The sequence below is a fragment of the Drosophila simulans genome, chromosome 2L (genome assembly GCF_016746395.2).
Source record: "Drosophila simulans strain w501 chromosome 2L, Prin_Dsim_3.1, whole genome shotgun sequence".
Lineage (NCBI taxonomy): Eukaryota > Metazoa > Arthropoda > Insecta > Diptera > Drosophilidae > Drosophila > Drosophila simulans.
In genome coordinates, this window is record NC_052520.2 from 3,532,136 (window position 1) to 3,550,229 (window position 18,094).

At 43.7% G+C, this 18,094-nt stretch overlaps 1 protein-coding gene across 3 annotated transcripts; it reads left to right on the forward strand.

Moving 5' to 3' along the window:
• The first annotated feature begins 681 nt into the window (after positions 1 to 681).
• LOC6730885 (protein drumstick) lies at positions 682 to 9,805 on the forward strand. 3 transcript variants are annotated; one of them, XM_016179485.3, is made up of 3 exons: positions 682 to 852; positions 6,430 to 7,163; positions 8,640 to 9,805. In XM_016179485.3, exons 2-3 carry the CDS (start codon positions 6,943 to 6,945, stop codon positions 8,683 to 8,685), a joined length of 267 nt encoding a protein of 88 aa, XP_016023312.1. In that variant the 5' UTR covers positions 682 to 852; positions 6,430 to 6,942; the 3' UTR covers positions 8,686 to 9,805. The 3 variants fall into 3 exon arrangements, with proteins under 3 accessions (XP_016023312.1, XP_016023313.1, XP_016023310.1); XM_016179486.3 differs by lacking the exon at positions 682 to 852 and adding an exon at positions 1,177 to 1,438; XM_016179483.3 differs by lacking the exon at positions 682 to 852 and adding an exon at positions 1,179 to 1,438 and having other exon boundaries at positions 8,100 to 9,805.
• Positions 9,806 to 18,094: the final 8,289 nt, after the last annotated feature.

Below are 18,094 nucleotides of genomic sequence, written 5' to 3' on the forward strand. Positions count from 1 at the left end.
GCCAAAGGAAATGCGAGAAAAAAGTTTCCCAGGCCCTGAAAACAAAATGGAGCTCCAGAAAAAAAGAAGATAAATACACTAAAAATTGAGCACTGCGTAATACGGTTGCTCTGCTCTGCCACTGGTTTTTATATTTGGCCTCTCGCTCGCTCGCAAAACGGGTTAAGAAGCAGTTAAAAAGGGGGTGAGCGAGCGAGAGGGCGCGAAAGAGTGGGACAGACAGAGCGCCGCCCAAAGCCACGCCCACATCTATAAAAATATGCACAGGTATAAGTGAAAGAAAGTTACCTTTTTAACCAAACAGCAGCTAGAAAGACAGAGAGGAAGTCCGAGAAAATCCAAAGAAATCGCTGGCTTATTACAGCCCGCATTTTCCAGCACACCTTTCACTCATTAATCGCCTAAACTTAATTGAAATGTTGGCTTACTTAAGCTTAATTAACAGTCAACTCAGGTAACGCCTTCAAAACCACTCAACTCAGGTAGCCTTCTCTCGCTCGCTCACTCTCCAGTTTTCTCAGCTCGCTCTTTAGCTCATTTTCCTCCGACCAATCAGCTGAAACACTCAAAACTCGTTCGTCGCGACTGAAACAGTGGGTGGGAAAGGGACAGCTAACCGAGAGAGGGCTGTAAAAAAGAGGGTAACCAAAAAAAAAAGGAAAACAGAAAAAGTTCAACCCATCAAGCTGAAGTTTTCGATCGTAACTTTGCAGTTGACTCTCGCGCACAGAAGCGTTCGGAAGTGAAATATATTTTATTAATAATATTACCCAACACAGTGCTACCAAACAGAAATCGCATATTATTTGTGTCTTGCCAAATAGCAAACGGTATTTCGTGCTTTCGCAATAGGTAAGTGACGCCATTTTGTGGCTTTTACGCTTGGCTTCCGTTAGAAGAGACGCCATTTTGTGGCTTCCGTTTGCCAGCTTCTGTACTTACGCATAAGAACTTAGGGCGAGCGAAAGGGATGGCTAGCGAGCGCTGCGCATGAGCAGTAGCTTCGGCTACCGGTCTTCGTTTTGCTTCGTTTCTCTTCGGATGACTCACACACACTTACACACACTCACACAGTGCCACCGAATTGAGTAACAGACAGGGACAGAGCGATGATCTCGCTTCCTCAACTTGCCAGCAGCGACGCCGGCAGCGACGCCGACAGAGGACGGCGGCAGAGGCGACTACTATTTCTTTCAGTTATTAGTAGCATTCATTCATTCAACTTTGTGCCGCTCGAGCGTGCGTATATAGTTCCCTCTCATCAGTAACAGTATCAGTAACAACATCAGTAACATTTCCTTCGCGAGTACCTTCAAAAGAGATACAAATCGATCTATCCATTCTGCGGACATACGAAAATCGCACGAAACTCAGCTAAAGAAATCGGTTAGCTTCTACTCGAGTCCGAAGAACGCGTAACTCCAGTGCATCCCATTGGGTAAGTCTTTCATCAGCCCCTCTCTTCAATGGCGTTCTTCGTGTTCTTTTGCTCGTCGTTCTTCCCCATTCCACACTTGTTTCGCTACCAGTTTTACGCCGCTTTCATTGGACAACTGAAAACTGAGCAAAGAAAAGAAGAAGTAAACCCCACACGTAACACGGGTGCGTGTATCGCCCTCTCTTTCTGCCCGGTCCCCTCACTTCGGGTCTTCAGTGTGCCAGAGGGAGAGGGGCGATGCGTCTAATATGGCATGCGTGTGGCCAACGGAGCTTTTCGGCCTCTGTGTGCGTGAGAAAGTGTCGCCATTTGCAAAAATGGCGGACGCCAAGTCCGAATATTTCCCTATTGGACTGTAAAAAGTTTTTACCCGCAACTCTTGACACGAATTCCCCAAAATGGGTGATCTACTTTAAATACATCCGAGTTTATTGATCTCTCGTTGTATGGTACAAATGTGTTATGAATTTCCGTAATGAAAAATTTGTATCATCAAAAAATTCGCATTAATTTTCGAAAAGAAAACTATTAAATAATATTTTCTTTTGAACTTGGTCTAAAAAACGTTTGAGCTTTCTTCAGAACAAATAATAGTTTTTATATTTAATTTTAAAAAGTTCGTTTTTCATTAAAATTGTCTAGGCATTGAAAACTCTTAAAGCCGTCGGCATTTTTTCAAATCGAAAGAATAGAAGCTGAGAAGTGAGTCAGCATTAAGAAACTTCTTTGATTGGACAAAAGCCTAGTTTGTCGAAGGTTGATCGCGGACGCACAAAACACGGCAAATCATCGCCAAGAATGTTTGGCATATCATCATCAGCCGTTTTGGTACAAGTTTTTTGCCTATGAGTCATGGAGTTGTGCTTTTTTCATTGGATTATGAAATACCAATGAGTACGGCTCAAGCCAACAACAGATGTTCAAAAAGTTGCGTCAAAGTCAGTTACTTTGAAATACCTAAGATTTGGCACTTGTGCGAAAATTCCAATGAATCTGGTGGGAAAACGGAGAACTCAGAACCCATATTCCAGGGGAACTTTCCAGAAGTAAGACTAACATTTATTATATAGGCAAATTCGTTTAACATAGTTATACTGAAGTTGTTGTCAGACGTTTTCTTCGATTTCCGTGCTCTTTGCTTTGTGACCTTTTGGAATTCTTACCGCTTTCCTCGCGACCATTTCTTTCCCGTCTGTCTGATCTTTGACCTCGCCTGGACCTCCCGCTGCGCTCCATCAATTAGAGTCTAATTAGCTAAGCGATTACGGTAAATGGGCTCAGCTGGCAGCTAATCTGCGCCGACTTTTGAGCAACTGTCATATCTTACAGACTGAAGGTGAGAAGCGTCCGAAATCGACTTGCTTCGGCCACGAAATTCCCATCCGATTTGCGATGGATCTAGGGAAGATCGCTCATACCTTGCCGCATTGTATCTTTGTATCTTGTGGTGTGTTTGTGTTTGGGGTTACGAAGGTATTCCTTTGTTCGCGCTGAAGTGGCAGTGCCACACATCCTAATTGTTTCCACCGACTTATTGGTTCTGTTGTCAGGCCAGGACCTCGTGTGTGTGGGTGTTTTTCCCGGGAATTCTGCGCCATTAGCACAATTAGATTCGTATCAAATGGACTTCGGTGCCTTTGTCTTCACAGCCTTATGTCCTTTTATTGTCATTTTTTCTCGCTTCGGTTTCTTCTTTTCACTTTTCGGTTGTAATTTTTAATGGCACCTTGCCAACTCACTGTCCGCCTCCTACAAAAAATAAAGGGATGACCACGGTGCGAGGTGAAAGAAGTGTGGTAATCGCTTTCGACCATATCCCACGTCCTGCGACGTGTGTGTCACTGCTTTGAGCCCTTTTTTTGGACCCAGTTTTGAGCCTGTTATCGCCCATACCGCTACACATTTATCTCGGGGTGTTAAACTGTAACTCTCGAGGCGACTCGAGTTTCGTGGAAGCCCCCGACGCACTTACTTCTCTTACCAGAAATCTGGCCATATATAATCTCACTCTCTGTGTGCAGTTTGCCATTTTATTTCTCTTTCCCATCGCTGCAAATCTAATTTCACGCAGCATTAACGCCTTTCGCATGCCCTTCACACGGAAACCCAAAGTCCAGAGTCAGGATCATGCTGTGCAGAAGATCTCCCAGAGATCTCCAGATTTTCAGATCTTCACATTTCAACCTTCCTGTCCAAAAACTGTGTGTGTGTGCACAACACTAATTATTTTCAGTGCGGATTAATGGGATTATCTTTGCGTTGGACAACAGTTTATTATACAATATTTGGGCAGTTTTCCCTCCGTTTCTGTGGGTGTTCGTTTTTCGCATAAGCGGATTGCAATGTCCAGTTGCCAAATACTAACAGTTGGAGACCGTTTAAAGTCCGGTATCGAAGAAGGTGCCAAGTAACGCCCGTTTGGATTTGCCATGACTTTGCACAGGTTCTTAGATGGATTCGGATGATTGTTTTGCTTGGATTTTCAACGGATTAGAAAGATTTACGAACTAGATCTAAAGATTGGAAAAGCATCTCTCTCAGTTTTGTTGAGTTAATATAATGAGATTGACTTTACCAATATAGATAGACCTTCTGCCAGTGGAATGCCCCAGCCCAGCTAACTTCACCATCCAAATTGATGGGCTCACTCAATTGTCAGCTCAAATTTCACTGTTCTCGAAGGTCTCCCCGCCCCTTTGCCCCTTCCCAAGACTGCAGACAATTCCATCGTCATTCGACGCATCCAGCAAATGGCCAAATAGAGTGCTTAACCCCGGAGAGCAACCCGTGGCTAATGGTGCTCCACTTAGGCCCACGCTCCCAGAGACAAACTTAATACAAGTCCACGTCCAAATGCGAGTCCGAGTCCAAATCCAAAGCAAAGCATGGCCAAATGCGAGACCGATCGAGGCGGAGAGACCCGGACCCAAAGAATCCATATCGAATGGATGGCCTTATGCAGGCGCCCTGTGTCGCATGATTAACGGCGTTAAAATGCCAATGTGACGCCACATTGTGTACACAAATTAACATTGGAGGAGTCTCTTTTGGCCAGGCCTTTGAGCCGATCTCAGCCGAGTACCAGTCTCCCGCCAGACATGACCAATGCGATCAGCGACCCAGGCCCGAACCCGTGCACCTCACCCACTGGGCGAAAGCAGGGTATCAAAGTGTTTGAAAGTTGTTAGATAAGTGATAATTATTACTTGCTTTAACTATTATCTTCCTTTTAAAGGAGCGTCTTAAAAGTATAGATTAAATTAGGTGGTTACTTTTTACTTTTTAGTACACCGACACGTATTTTCTCTGAGTGCAGGACTCGAGCGCGACTCAGTGTTATAATTTGAATATGTTTAGTGGGCATTAATGTTATAATGACAATAACTACGTACCGTCTGCGGCCGGTGCAGCACCCGCTGTGACGTTTGCCTTTTGTTGTCAACGTTAGCTCCCCGACCGCCGATACCCAGAGCGAACCCGTTTCCACATCCATACCCATTCCCATTACCATTCCGATTCCCAATCCCAATCCCATTCCGAATCCGAATCCGAATCTCGATTCCCATTGCCAGTCCCAAAAGTGTTCCAGCTGCGAGCTGAAAGCACCATAACATATAAATAAATATCGAAATCGGGTCTTGCCGAGACGCTTGTCGCTACCAGTCAGCGCTGGCTTTTGTTTCGCGCAGAAAAATTCCCGAATACGCCGGGCGAAACAAAAAGGCCAGTAAATCTGGGAAATATATATCCCGAAAAGAAAAGGCCGGGGAAAGAAGCCGGAGATCCAGCGGCGCCGAAATGACAAAAATAAAATTACATAAAAAATAACAGTTGTTAACTACCGCGCGGGCGGGTGGGGAATGGGTAACATCGATGGGCATAAATTTCGATCGGCTACGCAAGGCGCCAATTAAAAATAAACTTGTTACAGCGCCACCTTAATGAAGTGGCCAAAAACAGGCGGAATTTGGCAACTGTACTTGGCCATAACGCTGCGGGGGAATTGCCGAAGGCTGCCAAAGATGACTCACTTAATTTAGAAATGCAAACCGACCATGGGAACTTGGGTATTTATGGTCATAACTTCGTTGAAATTGTTATGCGGTGTCTTTTTTGTCTGGCAGGAGTCCCTTTCCAAATGGTTTTATTAAGGTTTCAGCATTTAAGCTCACGGTATCCCTTCATATATATCTTATCAGAGAAGTATCTTAGAGTTTGTTCCATAACTTTTTAGTAGGATGTAAAGAAAGTTGGTGTTCAAATACCAATTCTTCGGCCTTGTGATGGCCCACTAATGGAATATCTGTGTTTGCGGAAGTAGGTACAGTGCTCTTCCGTCAATGAACTTCGCAAAGCTTTGAGAGAAAATGTATATATGTACACCCAGAGACAACGGTGAACAATCGTTGGTGTCGTTGAAGACAAATCATTATAAAGCCCGCCGAAGGTTAGCAACTGTGAAAAACAGTTGTCTGGACGTCGGGGTGATTTGTAAATGTCAACACCGCGTCCGAGGTGCGGATTCGGTTGCCTTTAATGAGTCATGGGCGATTTCATGTTGCGTGATCTTGACTTATTTGTGGATATAATATGTACGCAGTTGTGGTCAAAATAATGGCACTTCGGCTTATCCATAAATTAGTTGAATTGTTTACCAACAGAAGCTTAATTCAATAGGTTAACTGTGTACTTACGATGTAACTTGGGATTATCTCAACGAAATGTTACTTAAATTGGTATGCGACTGTTTGGCACTATAAATTCCCAAATTAATTATATAGATATAGTATTTTAAAAATATTATTAAATTAAGATCTCGAACTTGCCTTGCTATCAGTATGACCGCAACTGTTTAGATATAAGCAGGGAAATTTACATATGAATATGTATATGTATATATTCTGTATATTCTGCTTGAAATTTATTGACCCATAAAAGTTGTCGCAGGCGTTGCTAACTTCATTTAAACCTTGCGTCTCCCTCTGTTTTAGGTGTCTGCCTTAAAGTGCGCCATAAACTAAAAGCCAAACCTAAACGTCGGCGGAGAGGAGAAATAAATAACGCCCACCGAAACGCAACACCACCTACTGGTCACCCGTGGCAAACGAGAAGGGGGCGGAGAGGCGAAATCACGGAGCAGCGATATACGGGCCAAAAAGATAAAGCCGCCAGGACAGGGGAAAGTGGTAGAGGAAGCGACGTTGCCGCTCTTCACCGACCAATCAGCCAAGAAGGCAGCAATTAAGCGCGGTGTTATCTGAACAGATAGCGATTAGAGGCGAGAAAATAGACCCCATTGAGTGGAAAAGCCCCATTGCCGAGCCAAAGAGCGCGCTAGAGAGGCCGGAAAGGCGGGAGTCAGCCACACACGAATCCCCATTTGACGAGAGCGGGAGCACCCGGCCGGGAGAGCCCCGAGCAGCGCCACATCGCCGCACTTCGAGCACCCCACTCAAGCACTCAACCTCAAACGCCGGGCACCAGTACACATACCGCCTGTCAAAATGTTTGCTGTAATGCGAATCGACAACGATGACTGCCGGTCCGATTTCCGCCGCAAGATGCGTCCGAAGTGCGAGTTCATTTGCAAGTACTGCCAGCGGCGATTCACCAAGCCGTACAACCTGATGATCCACGAGCGCACCCACAAGTCCCCCGAGATCACCTATTCGTGCGAGGTGTGCGGCAAGTACTTCAAGCAGCGGGACAATCTGCGCCAGCACAGGTAAGCCACCAACCATGCAGATCCTAAGTTCCCAAGTTCCCAGATTCCTATCCATACATACATACATTCCATCTCCAGCGCACAGAAAACTTTTCGGATTGATCTCCACATGGTTAGCTTAGCTTAGTATATATGTGTTTTCTAACTTCACTTGAAGTTCACAGAGTAGCCAAAAACTTGTATTTATTCATAAAATGATGGCATTCTTAAGAATACAGTGAAATATATAATTGATTATACGAAATTCGATACCATTGATCATATCAGCCAATATGGGTCAAACTGATTAGATCCAATATGATTATGAATTTCCGCGTGTACATATACATATGTAAAGGAATACAATGCATGGATTAAGCTAACTATAATTATTTGAAATCGGTTATATTTATTGGTGATGGTTATACGAAATCTATAAGGAAATTCCAGAACTAGGGAAAGTTTACTTTGAAAGATATTATTATATTTGCACCTAGAAAATCCCCAATGAGATAAGCTACTTACAAGATTTAATGAGTTTAACTCAGAAATACAGATAACTGGGGAAAGTTAAAGCCCCCTGGAATATATTAGAATTAAATTTACAATGCACAGTAGTTTATGCAAGTGAATTATTCAAGTAAATTGTAATTTACTTCTAATCCGACAGGTTACAGTCAACCAGTGTTTATATTATAGCTCTCAGTAGATAAATTATTTCCTACCAATCAGAAAATATAGATATACTCAAATGAAAAGCTCCATTTGATTGATAAAAGCTCAATCACATTATCAGCTCAACCCCAAAAAAAAACCTTAATAGCCATGAAAGACCGTATATATATTTATTTTTGACAGTGTGAAACGCTTTGCTAGTATTTCCATGAATAATTGTAACTTACTTGCTACATCACGAATTATTCTCTATTTCTCTGTTTCTCTCTCTTCTATTTGTAGATGTAGTCAGTGTGTTTGGCGATAAGCTAAAATACCACATAAACATATATATAAATATATATAAAACCACACACAGAGCAATATATAAAGTAAAACCGATATCTAAGCACCGCAGCACCAACAACAGCACGCAATATCACAGCTATATCTTACACACACATAATGAATGAATGGGATCTGATGAGGCAACTGCAACACACACCGCCTACTTCTTCATGCACCACTCTCTAAACATATAAATACCTGCAACAGCAGCAACTGCAACATTGCTTAAACCACTAGATGCAATCTACAGCCACGACAAGCGATTATAGTGAACGGAATGCTACGTTCAGGTGTTGGTTTTCAATCTATTCGGTTATCTGGTCTATACAATGCACTTGCCACGCCCCCATCAACAGCAGACAAACACACATATGCAGATGTTGCGCAGGCGCAGCACAACAGCAGCAGTTGCAGCATATGCAGCAGTGGCAACGGTTGCAACAGTTGCAACGCACATTGCAACAGCAGCCTCCATATTTTCAATAATATTTCCAGAAATCTTCACATGGACACTTGTGGGCGTGGCTGCTTCGGAAAGTGATGAAGGCAGCCCCCTTAGGCAGCCTGCAACTTGCAACATCTAATAGCTGAGAACCTGCAACATCCCCAAGTGCAGTGAACAATAAAGTGCAGCTCTTAAAGGTGCCAAATCTGTAGAAGTCCACCGCTCTTCGCTTTAAGATGCAGATTTAACATCTCTACCCAGCCTAACTAACCGAAAACTGAGTTGCAACCAGCAACTTGCAACATCTAGAAGAAATCCATTCAATTCTACAAGCATCCCACCCACATCAACACACCAGCAACAGCAGAAATCAACAGAAATCCCAACTAACAACAACACATGCAACACAACAGCAACATGTTGCTGCTGGCTTTCTCACATGTGTTGCACGTGCTGCCAGCGAAAGTGCAATTAAGCCACTGCTTCTTGGGCTTTTAAAAGTGCAGGCAACAACAGCAACACACAGAGCAGCACACCAGCAACATGCAGCATGCAACATGCGACACGCCAGCAACATGCAGCATGCAACATGCGACAACTATCAGCTGCAATTATCTTGCCTTAAAACATATTACCGATTTACATACATACACACACTCTCGCTATATTTTATGAATAATAAAAATTAATTACAATTTAATAATAATATTTAAAATGCAAAAAATCAAAAACAAACACCCACACACTTACGTCATAAGTATTTGTATTTTAAAATCGAAAGAAAAAACACGTTGAAAATGTATTACATAAAATTAATAATAATTAATAATAATAATAAAAACAATTATTAAATAAATATTTACGATATGCGATTGTTTTGTTTAAGTTTAAATTTTAAATAAATAGAATGAAAAGAAAAGCGAAAATTTTGCGAAAATTAACGAAAAATAATGAGAAAAATGTTTTTTGTTTTTGTTTCCTTCTTTTAAGTGCCCGGCAATAAGATTGTAAATGTTTTTCCGCTATTTATAATAAAAATGAATTACCTAATAATGGCATCCTTTTTACTGGACAATTTCTGTTTTATTTGCCTCGAATAAATCAGCTAAAACGGTGTACCGCAACTTGTAATTGATCCTAGAGTTAAATGGCGAAGCAATAAGTAATTAAATAAATATATTTATACTATTAAAAGAAAATTCAATTCAAAACCCAACCTTGTGTTTTAAATGGGGGAAAAAGAGACGACAATTGTATTTGTTTAACTATGCAGTTAGGTAGCTAAGTGATGGCGCCAATTAATTGCAACTATTAAACAACAAATAACATTAGTTAGCTGACAGCTTACAGTAATTTCCATGTTTGTTGTGTACTTTTGACAGTTTATAGCGTAATTGCAATGTTTTTCAACATCTGACACTTGACAAATTAAGTATCTTTTATCTATTTAAAATCACGCTTGCACATTACTGCTATGAGTATATAGTTGTAATAGGATATGGAAATAGAAATTCTATGTACTAAAAAATCTGTTACATTAATGGATTAAGTTTGTTTTAAACTTCGATCTTTGTTCAAAATTGGTTTTCTTACCTTCTCACCCTAATTTCCTACAACTGTTAAATGAACTTATGAAATATATCCAAATTTAGTTATAATTACTGTCTTCCTATACATTTAATCAAACCCTTATCTGCAGCACGTGGGTGTACGGTGCGGTGTGTGCGGAGGGAACTTCTCACCTCCGGTGTGTGGCTGGTGGTATCTCCCCTTTGCGAGAACCCACTGTACCTGTGAGGGATGCGATAATCAATTCATCGGTACGTTTGCCGAGCATTTAGGTTAACTATTTACCGACAATTAAGCAAACTATTAAGACCAACTGCTCCTTTGTCGGCTCGCACAATTGGTAAATACCGTGGGCGAAGGGAGCGGGGCATATAATTTCACATGCGATCATAAATCATTTCTCAAGTTCGAAATTCCCAGTTCCCTTCGGCCCGCTGCGTTCGTGTTAATTAAATATTGACTATGTTTTGATAAGCCGTAACATTTGCCCCGCGAGGAGTCCTCTCACTCCGATTTCGGGTTCGATTTTCCACAAATTTAAATGTTAGCCCTACGCGGCAGGATCTCGGAAAAGGGAGAGAACAGATACCACCGATACGGATGCATACGAATACCATACCAAACCCACGGCGAGTTGCACATAATGAAAGCGTTTCCAAATGCGAAACGAATGCTGCAACAGCTACTGTGGCGAGTGTGGGCCAGGACATATAGACATATAGATATAGGGCCTGTGGTCGGAATGCGGCCTGTGGTTATCTCGGCAGGTACAAAAGTGGCCATAACAATAGGTAGAGCCTCGCAGGGGCTCAACAAAACTGGCTAAAACTTCCACTTCGATGCAATGGTTCTGCTTAAAACGAATGGCACTGAACTAATATATAGTTTTTTATTTAAAGAGTTCCTCAATTTTTGATGACTATTGAAACTGCTGCAAATATTTGCGCCACACATCGGTTTTATGGCCCCAACGAACAGCGATTTTTCGCAACTTACGCGCACTTGCGATTGGTCTCGCATTTCTCGGTGGCACTTCTATTATTTTGACCTCCGCTGTGGAGCGGCATGTGGTCGCCTTCCGAGGCACGTGTGGTTTTCCAGCTAACCGCTGGACGGGCTGCTGCATCCGCCGCTTCCTGCTGCTGCTTATGGCATTAACCTAAACTGTTTCCACCTCCGCCGGCCAAAGGACGACGGCCACGCAGTTGGACTTCGGATGGCAGCGCAAAGGAGTCAGTATCGGTGGTATCGGAGTCACATTCAGAGTCAAATCCCGGCCAAAAGGAGGCCCAAACGGAGGAGGCCCGCTGTGTGCGCCGTCACCCGCTGACTTTGTTGGCCGCACATTGGCTTGGACCCGTTGCCCAGCCAAAATATGGACTAAACCAAGCCGATCCCATCCCATATCGCAAATGCTCAGGGGCGAGCCACTGCCCACCCACTTGCACCCAACTAAGATATATACATATACATATGTACAATATACTTAAAATGAAAGATGCAAACTGACATTTTGGCCTTCTTATATAAAATAAGCTAATGCATTCCCATCAATTTGGGTCATCTTTTTGGCCAGGCCCAAAACTGATTCAACTCTTCGGTAGCGCAATCAGCATTTCCGTTTCTTAACTAGTGGCAATCGTGGTTTTTTTAAGTGCAAATGCAGATTTCTTTTATGGCCTGATTCACCACTCTTCATAGCCGCTGAGTGGCTACCAGAAACACCAGGTTTTCTCAGCCCACTGACTCACTCAAATTTCTAACCGAGTCTGCGCAGTCCCATCTAAGCGAGATATTTGGCAACAGGTTACCGTCTCCGTCTCCGCCAACCGATCAAAAACTAATCTCGAAGGTGCGACGAGTCAGCAGCAGATACATCTGGGCAACCTGAACAGCAACCTCAGCAGCAGATTCCAGCTCAGACCTTTCGGCACTCGGTTTCAGGCTTTGGGACCCGTTAAGCGACTGTGTCTAACTCATTAGATGTCATTTGCTGATAAACAACTGATATACTCTATCATATAGAGTGTAACCGAAGGAATATACAACTGATATAACTACATATATTATAATACGCCATACGGGTAAAAGGGAATCCAGTCTTCGATCTGAGAATTCCCCTAATTTACACGTAATAAGTGACAGTGGGTCTGGCCATATACGTACATACGTACTACCGATAGGATCAGTGCGACGTATTGGAATGCTTCAGCGGATTGTCGTCACGTAGGATCGCATAATTCAGCTTTTTACGGCTAACGGGCGGCCGCTCCTGTGGCGGCTGCTGTATCTGCAATTAAAAGATCCCAACTACCATAAAGTGCTGGGAGCAAGGCACTCTATATGAGCAATCTACACCCTCAGAGGCAGTATATGCATATACCGAGATATATATGTACAATGTACATACATATAACCGAACGGATTCCAAAGCGGCACGTACAAAAAGTCGCGGCTATTTGTCTGCTGACTTGTCTGCCTGCTCCTTAACTTATTTTCCTTTATTTATTTATTTTTGTTCCGCATTTTTTGTTTTTTGCTTTTCTTGGTTTGTCTTACTTGGCATTGTGATTGTGGCCGAGCCTAAAAAGATTTGTGGCCGGCCAAGGCTTCAGATCCCGGTCCTGGGCCAGGACCAGATCTCCAGCCAATCTCCCGATCCATGTTCACTGCCCAGTCCCGTTCCCATTCCCGTTCCCGTTCCCATTCCCCATTTCCAGTCCCAGTTCCAACTGGCTGCCTGTCGCTTTTAATCTAGCAAAGCAATCGTTGAATGCCACTAAACTTTTCACCACAACTTATATCAATTGTCGTCCAATGTACGACGTCAGCGCGCCCCTGATATATTGGATCTAAAAGTGATCGTAATCGCAAAGCGGAGCACACACGCCCAAAAGACGCAGTCCCAGACCGAGTGTCTCACTGGAGTTGGAGTTGCAGTTGGAGCTGGAGCTGGATCTGCAGTTGGCTCGGTTTCGTTTTGGCCAAGTCCAAGGCACCCAGGCACCAATTTGTCTGCACAAATTTGAGGCCAATTGCAGGGGCGACGAAAGGAGGCGAGCTTCACAGCCAAGGAATAGAACAAAAACTTTGGTAACAAAGTCCTACTCACAACCAAAAAGGTTACACATCAATTTTGATGTGGGTCAAAGGAATATATGAATGCGGCTTATCGGAAAATACATGTGAAACTTTAGCTTGTATATCATCAGTTGATTCAAATAGAAATTTATAGTGATCCAATATTTTTCTTTGTGCCCTTCTGCTTTCGCGATGCCCCCTTTGGGCATCCTGGCCCTGGAAAATAATTCAAAAGCCCACTGACTGGTCTCCGTTGTCTACTGGCTACCTTCTCGGTTAGCATTAATTTATGAAGTGATGATGACAAGTGGGATAACGGGGTCATTTCGCGCTTAATGTCGCCAACACGTAAAATGATTTGCATCGAAAGCCAGAACCTAAAACCCAATGCCGCGTAACTTTAGAGTCTGTGGCAAGGCTGCCAGATTGCGATTGCGGCTCCAACTGCAGCTCCGACTCCGAGTTGGCGACTTGGTGGACTTGGCTGCAGCTTCATTGCCATCTGAAGGCAAACTTATCGCCGCCGCCCGATCATAACAACACATTTTAAAGGGCTTAAAGGCGGGCGATTCGAGCCGGGCCGCAAAATCTGAGCGACTGCAGCCGGTTGCAGCTGAAGCTGACATAAGCAGACCGCAAACGTGACAGCTCACTTCAGTTCGGTTGACAATCTAAGGGATGCGAAGATCCCAAGATGCCAAGATCCCCGGAGCACAGCCCTGGAGAACTGAATAGCCGGCAATTGTGCATCAATATTGCTCCTAATTTGGCACTTAAATTCAATGAGACCCTGGCATTCTCCGCTCCTCCACTCCTCCAGCTGAGGGATTCTTGCGGCGGAGTGCCGGAGACCATGCGTTGACATAAATCAACGCGACTTCCAACTTTTATCACGATCTCCTAAATAAGGCGACGCGGCCTGCAGAAATCCGCTTCGTACATTACACACACACGGAGTCGCGGTCACTAAGTAAGCTATCATCAGACTCGGGCTCAGTCTCGGTCTCAGGATCGGAATCGGAATCGGAATTGGAATCGGGCTTCTCAGCTTCACAAGGAGGCCCTGAGTGCACTGAGAAAAACTTATAGTCTGTAACTTGGCAAACAACTTTGTTATACATCAATAATCATTTTATATCTTGCTAATAGCAATTGGTACAAGTATGTCATAAATCTTGCAATAATTGAAAATCGTTTTTATAGTTGCAATTTTGTTGAGTGTATCCTTTGTCACAGTGGGCCTGAAAATACACCTGGGTGAGCCTGAAGAAAGAACCGAGGGGCGATTGGGATTGAGATCTTGCGGATTGCCGCTGACTCGTAAAATGCGTGTGCGAGTCGCGCGTTTTCGCAATCCTCTATTTTAATGACAGTCGTAGAGTGGAAGTTGCAGTTTCCATAGAGGATATTATGTCTATGGAAATGGGTATAGACTCTTCTTGACTGAATCAATAGATCAAGTTTCCTGTAAGTGACAATTTATAGGGCATTGTTGAAATAAAAAGGCTTAAGTGCTCAGAGTTAATTCACACAATTTACTTTATTTATTTAAGTCTTAGGTATAGACAATCCTCTAAACTTGATATAACTAAACCAGGCTGTTTTTAATCAGTGAAGCTTTGTGCACTCTCCGCGTTTAGTGTATTTAAATGTGCTACTATTTTATGGGCTCATTTCTTACCGATTCCCCCTCAAAGGTGGATTGCTCACTGAGTTTCTGCAAATGCGATTAAAATGTCACAGAAGGGAGAGCCTTTTGACTTGAGAGGACGACGACGCGTGAAGTAAATGTGGCGCAAACGTTGTTGGCCGTCTGCCAAGTGGCAAAGGGGCCTAGGAAAGGTGGCAGAAGCCCCTCCCCAGCTCCACAAAACCGCCGGCCGTGTAATGGTAAATGTCTTTGCCAAAGCGGCGGTCTTCAGAAAGAAGGAGCCGAAGCGGAGGCTCCATGGAGGCTCCCTCTTATGCATAATGATGACATTCCGCCGCGTATTTGATTAAGAATTTTGACAGGCGACATAGTGTCGCTTTGACGGCCACCCAGGCCAGAAATATCCGATGTCCCATGCCGATCCCGAACCCATCTGAAATCGAGAATTAAAAGGCAACTCGGGATCCCGTCGTTTTAATCAACAGCGCTGATCAATAACAATCAACATGTTTGCTGATAATTTCGCCAATCTCTTTTGGGGGAATGCCTTCTTACAGAGAGAAAAATGCATTGTCATTTCATTTGGTTACGAGCAGTTAGTACTCAAGCAAAGATTGTAATGATAAGTATCTATGCTTTACATTGTTATGTTTATTCAAAATCGAACTCATCAGATTGACTCGCATTTTATTTCACTGTAAACACCCCAATTCCGAACCGAGTCTGCTTTTGGGTTTTTTGGGGACCCTCCTTTGTCAGCCAGCGGATTTTAGTAGGTGGCGTTGACTTGACTCATTTTGCGGTGCATTCTTTTTAATGGTTTGATTGATGGCTGGCAGCTTTGCGGCTGTTGCTGCCTTGAATTTGTCAGCAAATTTGTCAGGCCTTAACCCAGAAGAGGGGATCTTGTGCGGATAAGCGGCCGAAACGCTTAATACGTCGCGGAACTGGTTTGCGAAGGTTTTTGTTTTATGGTCAACTGAATCATTAGTCAATGGCATTTCATAAGAATGCTGGGGAAAGTGAGCCGAAGACAGGTAATTGCGAAAGTAATCGTGATTATGTCCAAAGTTGCATGTGTCATGTTCGGAAATAATTCGGTGGGCAAGTAGTTTATGGCTTGATTCAGTCTCTTTAAAGCCAACATATATTGGGCTAATAAAAAGTCTTTATAATGATTTAAAAAAATTAACTAAATCTCCCAGGTTTTTAAAGAATTCGCCAAGAACCCTGAGAACAAGTTCATTGACTGACTTGAGCATTTACTGTAAGCCTCCCCCACTATTTATTTAATGACACGTTGGTCCCCGCTCGGCTTCCCTTTCGACCACACATCAAAGTGGCTCAAATTGCGGCTTAAATCGATCCAACTAACTGCAAATGGCCGTACGAACGGCCCACAGATCCGATCACGTCCCATATAGCCATATAGCCAAACTTAGACAAGGCCAAAAATAATTTGCAACAATTTGCAGCGTCCCCAAATCAAATGGAGCCAAAAACGAAAACAAAACCAAGCCCAGACGCCAAAAAGGCAACGGAAAAAAATGTTGTTTAATAATTTAATTTGCCACAATTTAGCAGCGTTTATCAAAATCAAAAGCCATAGACGGAATCATTCAGTCAGTCGGTCTGTCTATTGGCTCAAAAGTTCGCAAAACCCATGGTTAACGTAAACCCAGGCCCAAAAACAGACAACTGAGAAAGTCTAACGCCGACGCTTTGGATGATGCAGCAAGATCTGTGAAGTATACACAGAGAGAAATAAGTGGATCCTAGGCTACGATTAAGATCTTCCAGCATTTTAAAGGCACTTCTTGTTTTAGCCTTTTTAAATTCAATATCCTAAGTGAGCAGTCATTTTTTTGAGTGCTAGTATTGGGATTTGGAACTCGGATTACACGCAGATATAAACGGCTACCTAAGTGAACGGCGTGCAGGAACGTGATCAGCCCAATTTTAACGCCCATCGAAAACGAAAGGGAGCTACCATGCCATATAGGTAGGATTCCGAGATGAAAGGGGCTGGGGCAGATGGCTGGTGGACCAGAGGTCGCCACGGATTTCTACGAAATGTGGTGGGCGCACACACATCGGAGTGGCCACAATCCGTGGACGCGGACGTGGATGTGGACCGGGCCACATTGTAGTCCGTCATTTGGCCAGCGAGTACAACTCACCGAAGACCTATTATTAAATTGTCAAAAGGTCGAGAAATATGTGTAGCGGGGGAAGAGAGAGTGAAAGACTGCGCTCGTCTTCCGATAAATTCGAGATGGGCGCGTGAGGGGTCAACCTGGACCTGGAACTATCTAAAAAAAATCGTGAAAAAGTAAAGCTCCAGAAAAAAGAAGTATCCAAATTATTCAAGTGGACTTATAAAACTTAACAATAATGTTTTACTTGTTTTGCAAATTATATTGTGACTAATTCTTATATACCCCCAATGGAACCTTGGTATGGCTGCTTACCATCTCTAGGCTGAACCCATTGGCCCAGGGTCAGGAGAAGATTTCGACGTTTTCGGCGCGCGTATCAGAAGCAGATCGGACTAATTGGGGCAACGGTTGGGCGTTGGTGCACTGGGGTTGGGGGTTACGGCTGAGGGGTTGGGGGCTGCGGACTGCGGACTGCGGGTTACCGGTCCACAGGCAACACGAAGGGGGCGGCAACAGGGCACGGCGCATTAAGACAATATGGCTCGGGATCTTTGGGCTCGGGATACCGAGGGTCAGAAAGCCCGAGAGGCTGATCCTGACTGCCGTTGCGGTGCTGCCGTTGCGGGCACAACATTTTGTTTATTTTGTGTTTAGGCCCGTGTGAATTTTCAAAGGCTCAGGGCTAAGAAACTGTCGAAAATTCCAAGATGTCTGTCCGCTGGCTGCCCGCACCGCAGTTCCCCTTAACTTAACCCTCGTTCTCGATTAGCGCGGCTGCTTCTGCCTTAACCCATGAGCAAATGGTGGGCGGATCGCGGCATTTATTACAGCCAATGTTACAATTTGTGGCTTTCAGATTTATGCGTTTATTCAGCGCGGCAGCGCCCCGCAAACCCAAAATAAGAAGGGCCCAGAATAAAAACAGACACAACTTATGACTGACTGCCCATGGGTTTCCTTTTTGGAGCTGGGGACCGTTGGCTATGCTACCGAAAGCCACCAGTCGCTGTCTGATTGATTTCTGGGAATTTTACTTGGGAGCCCT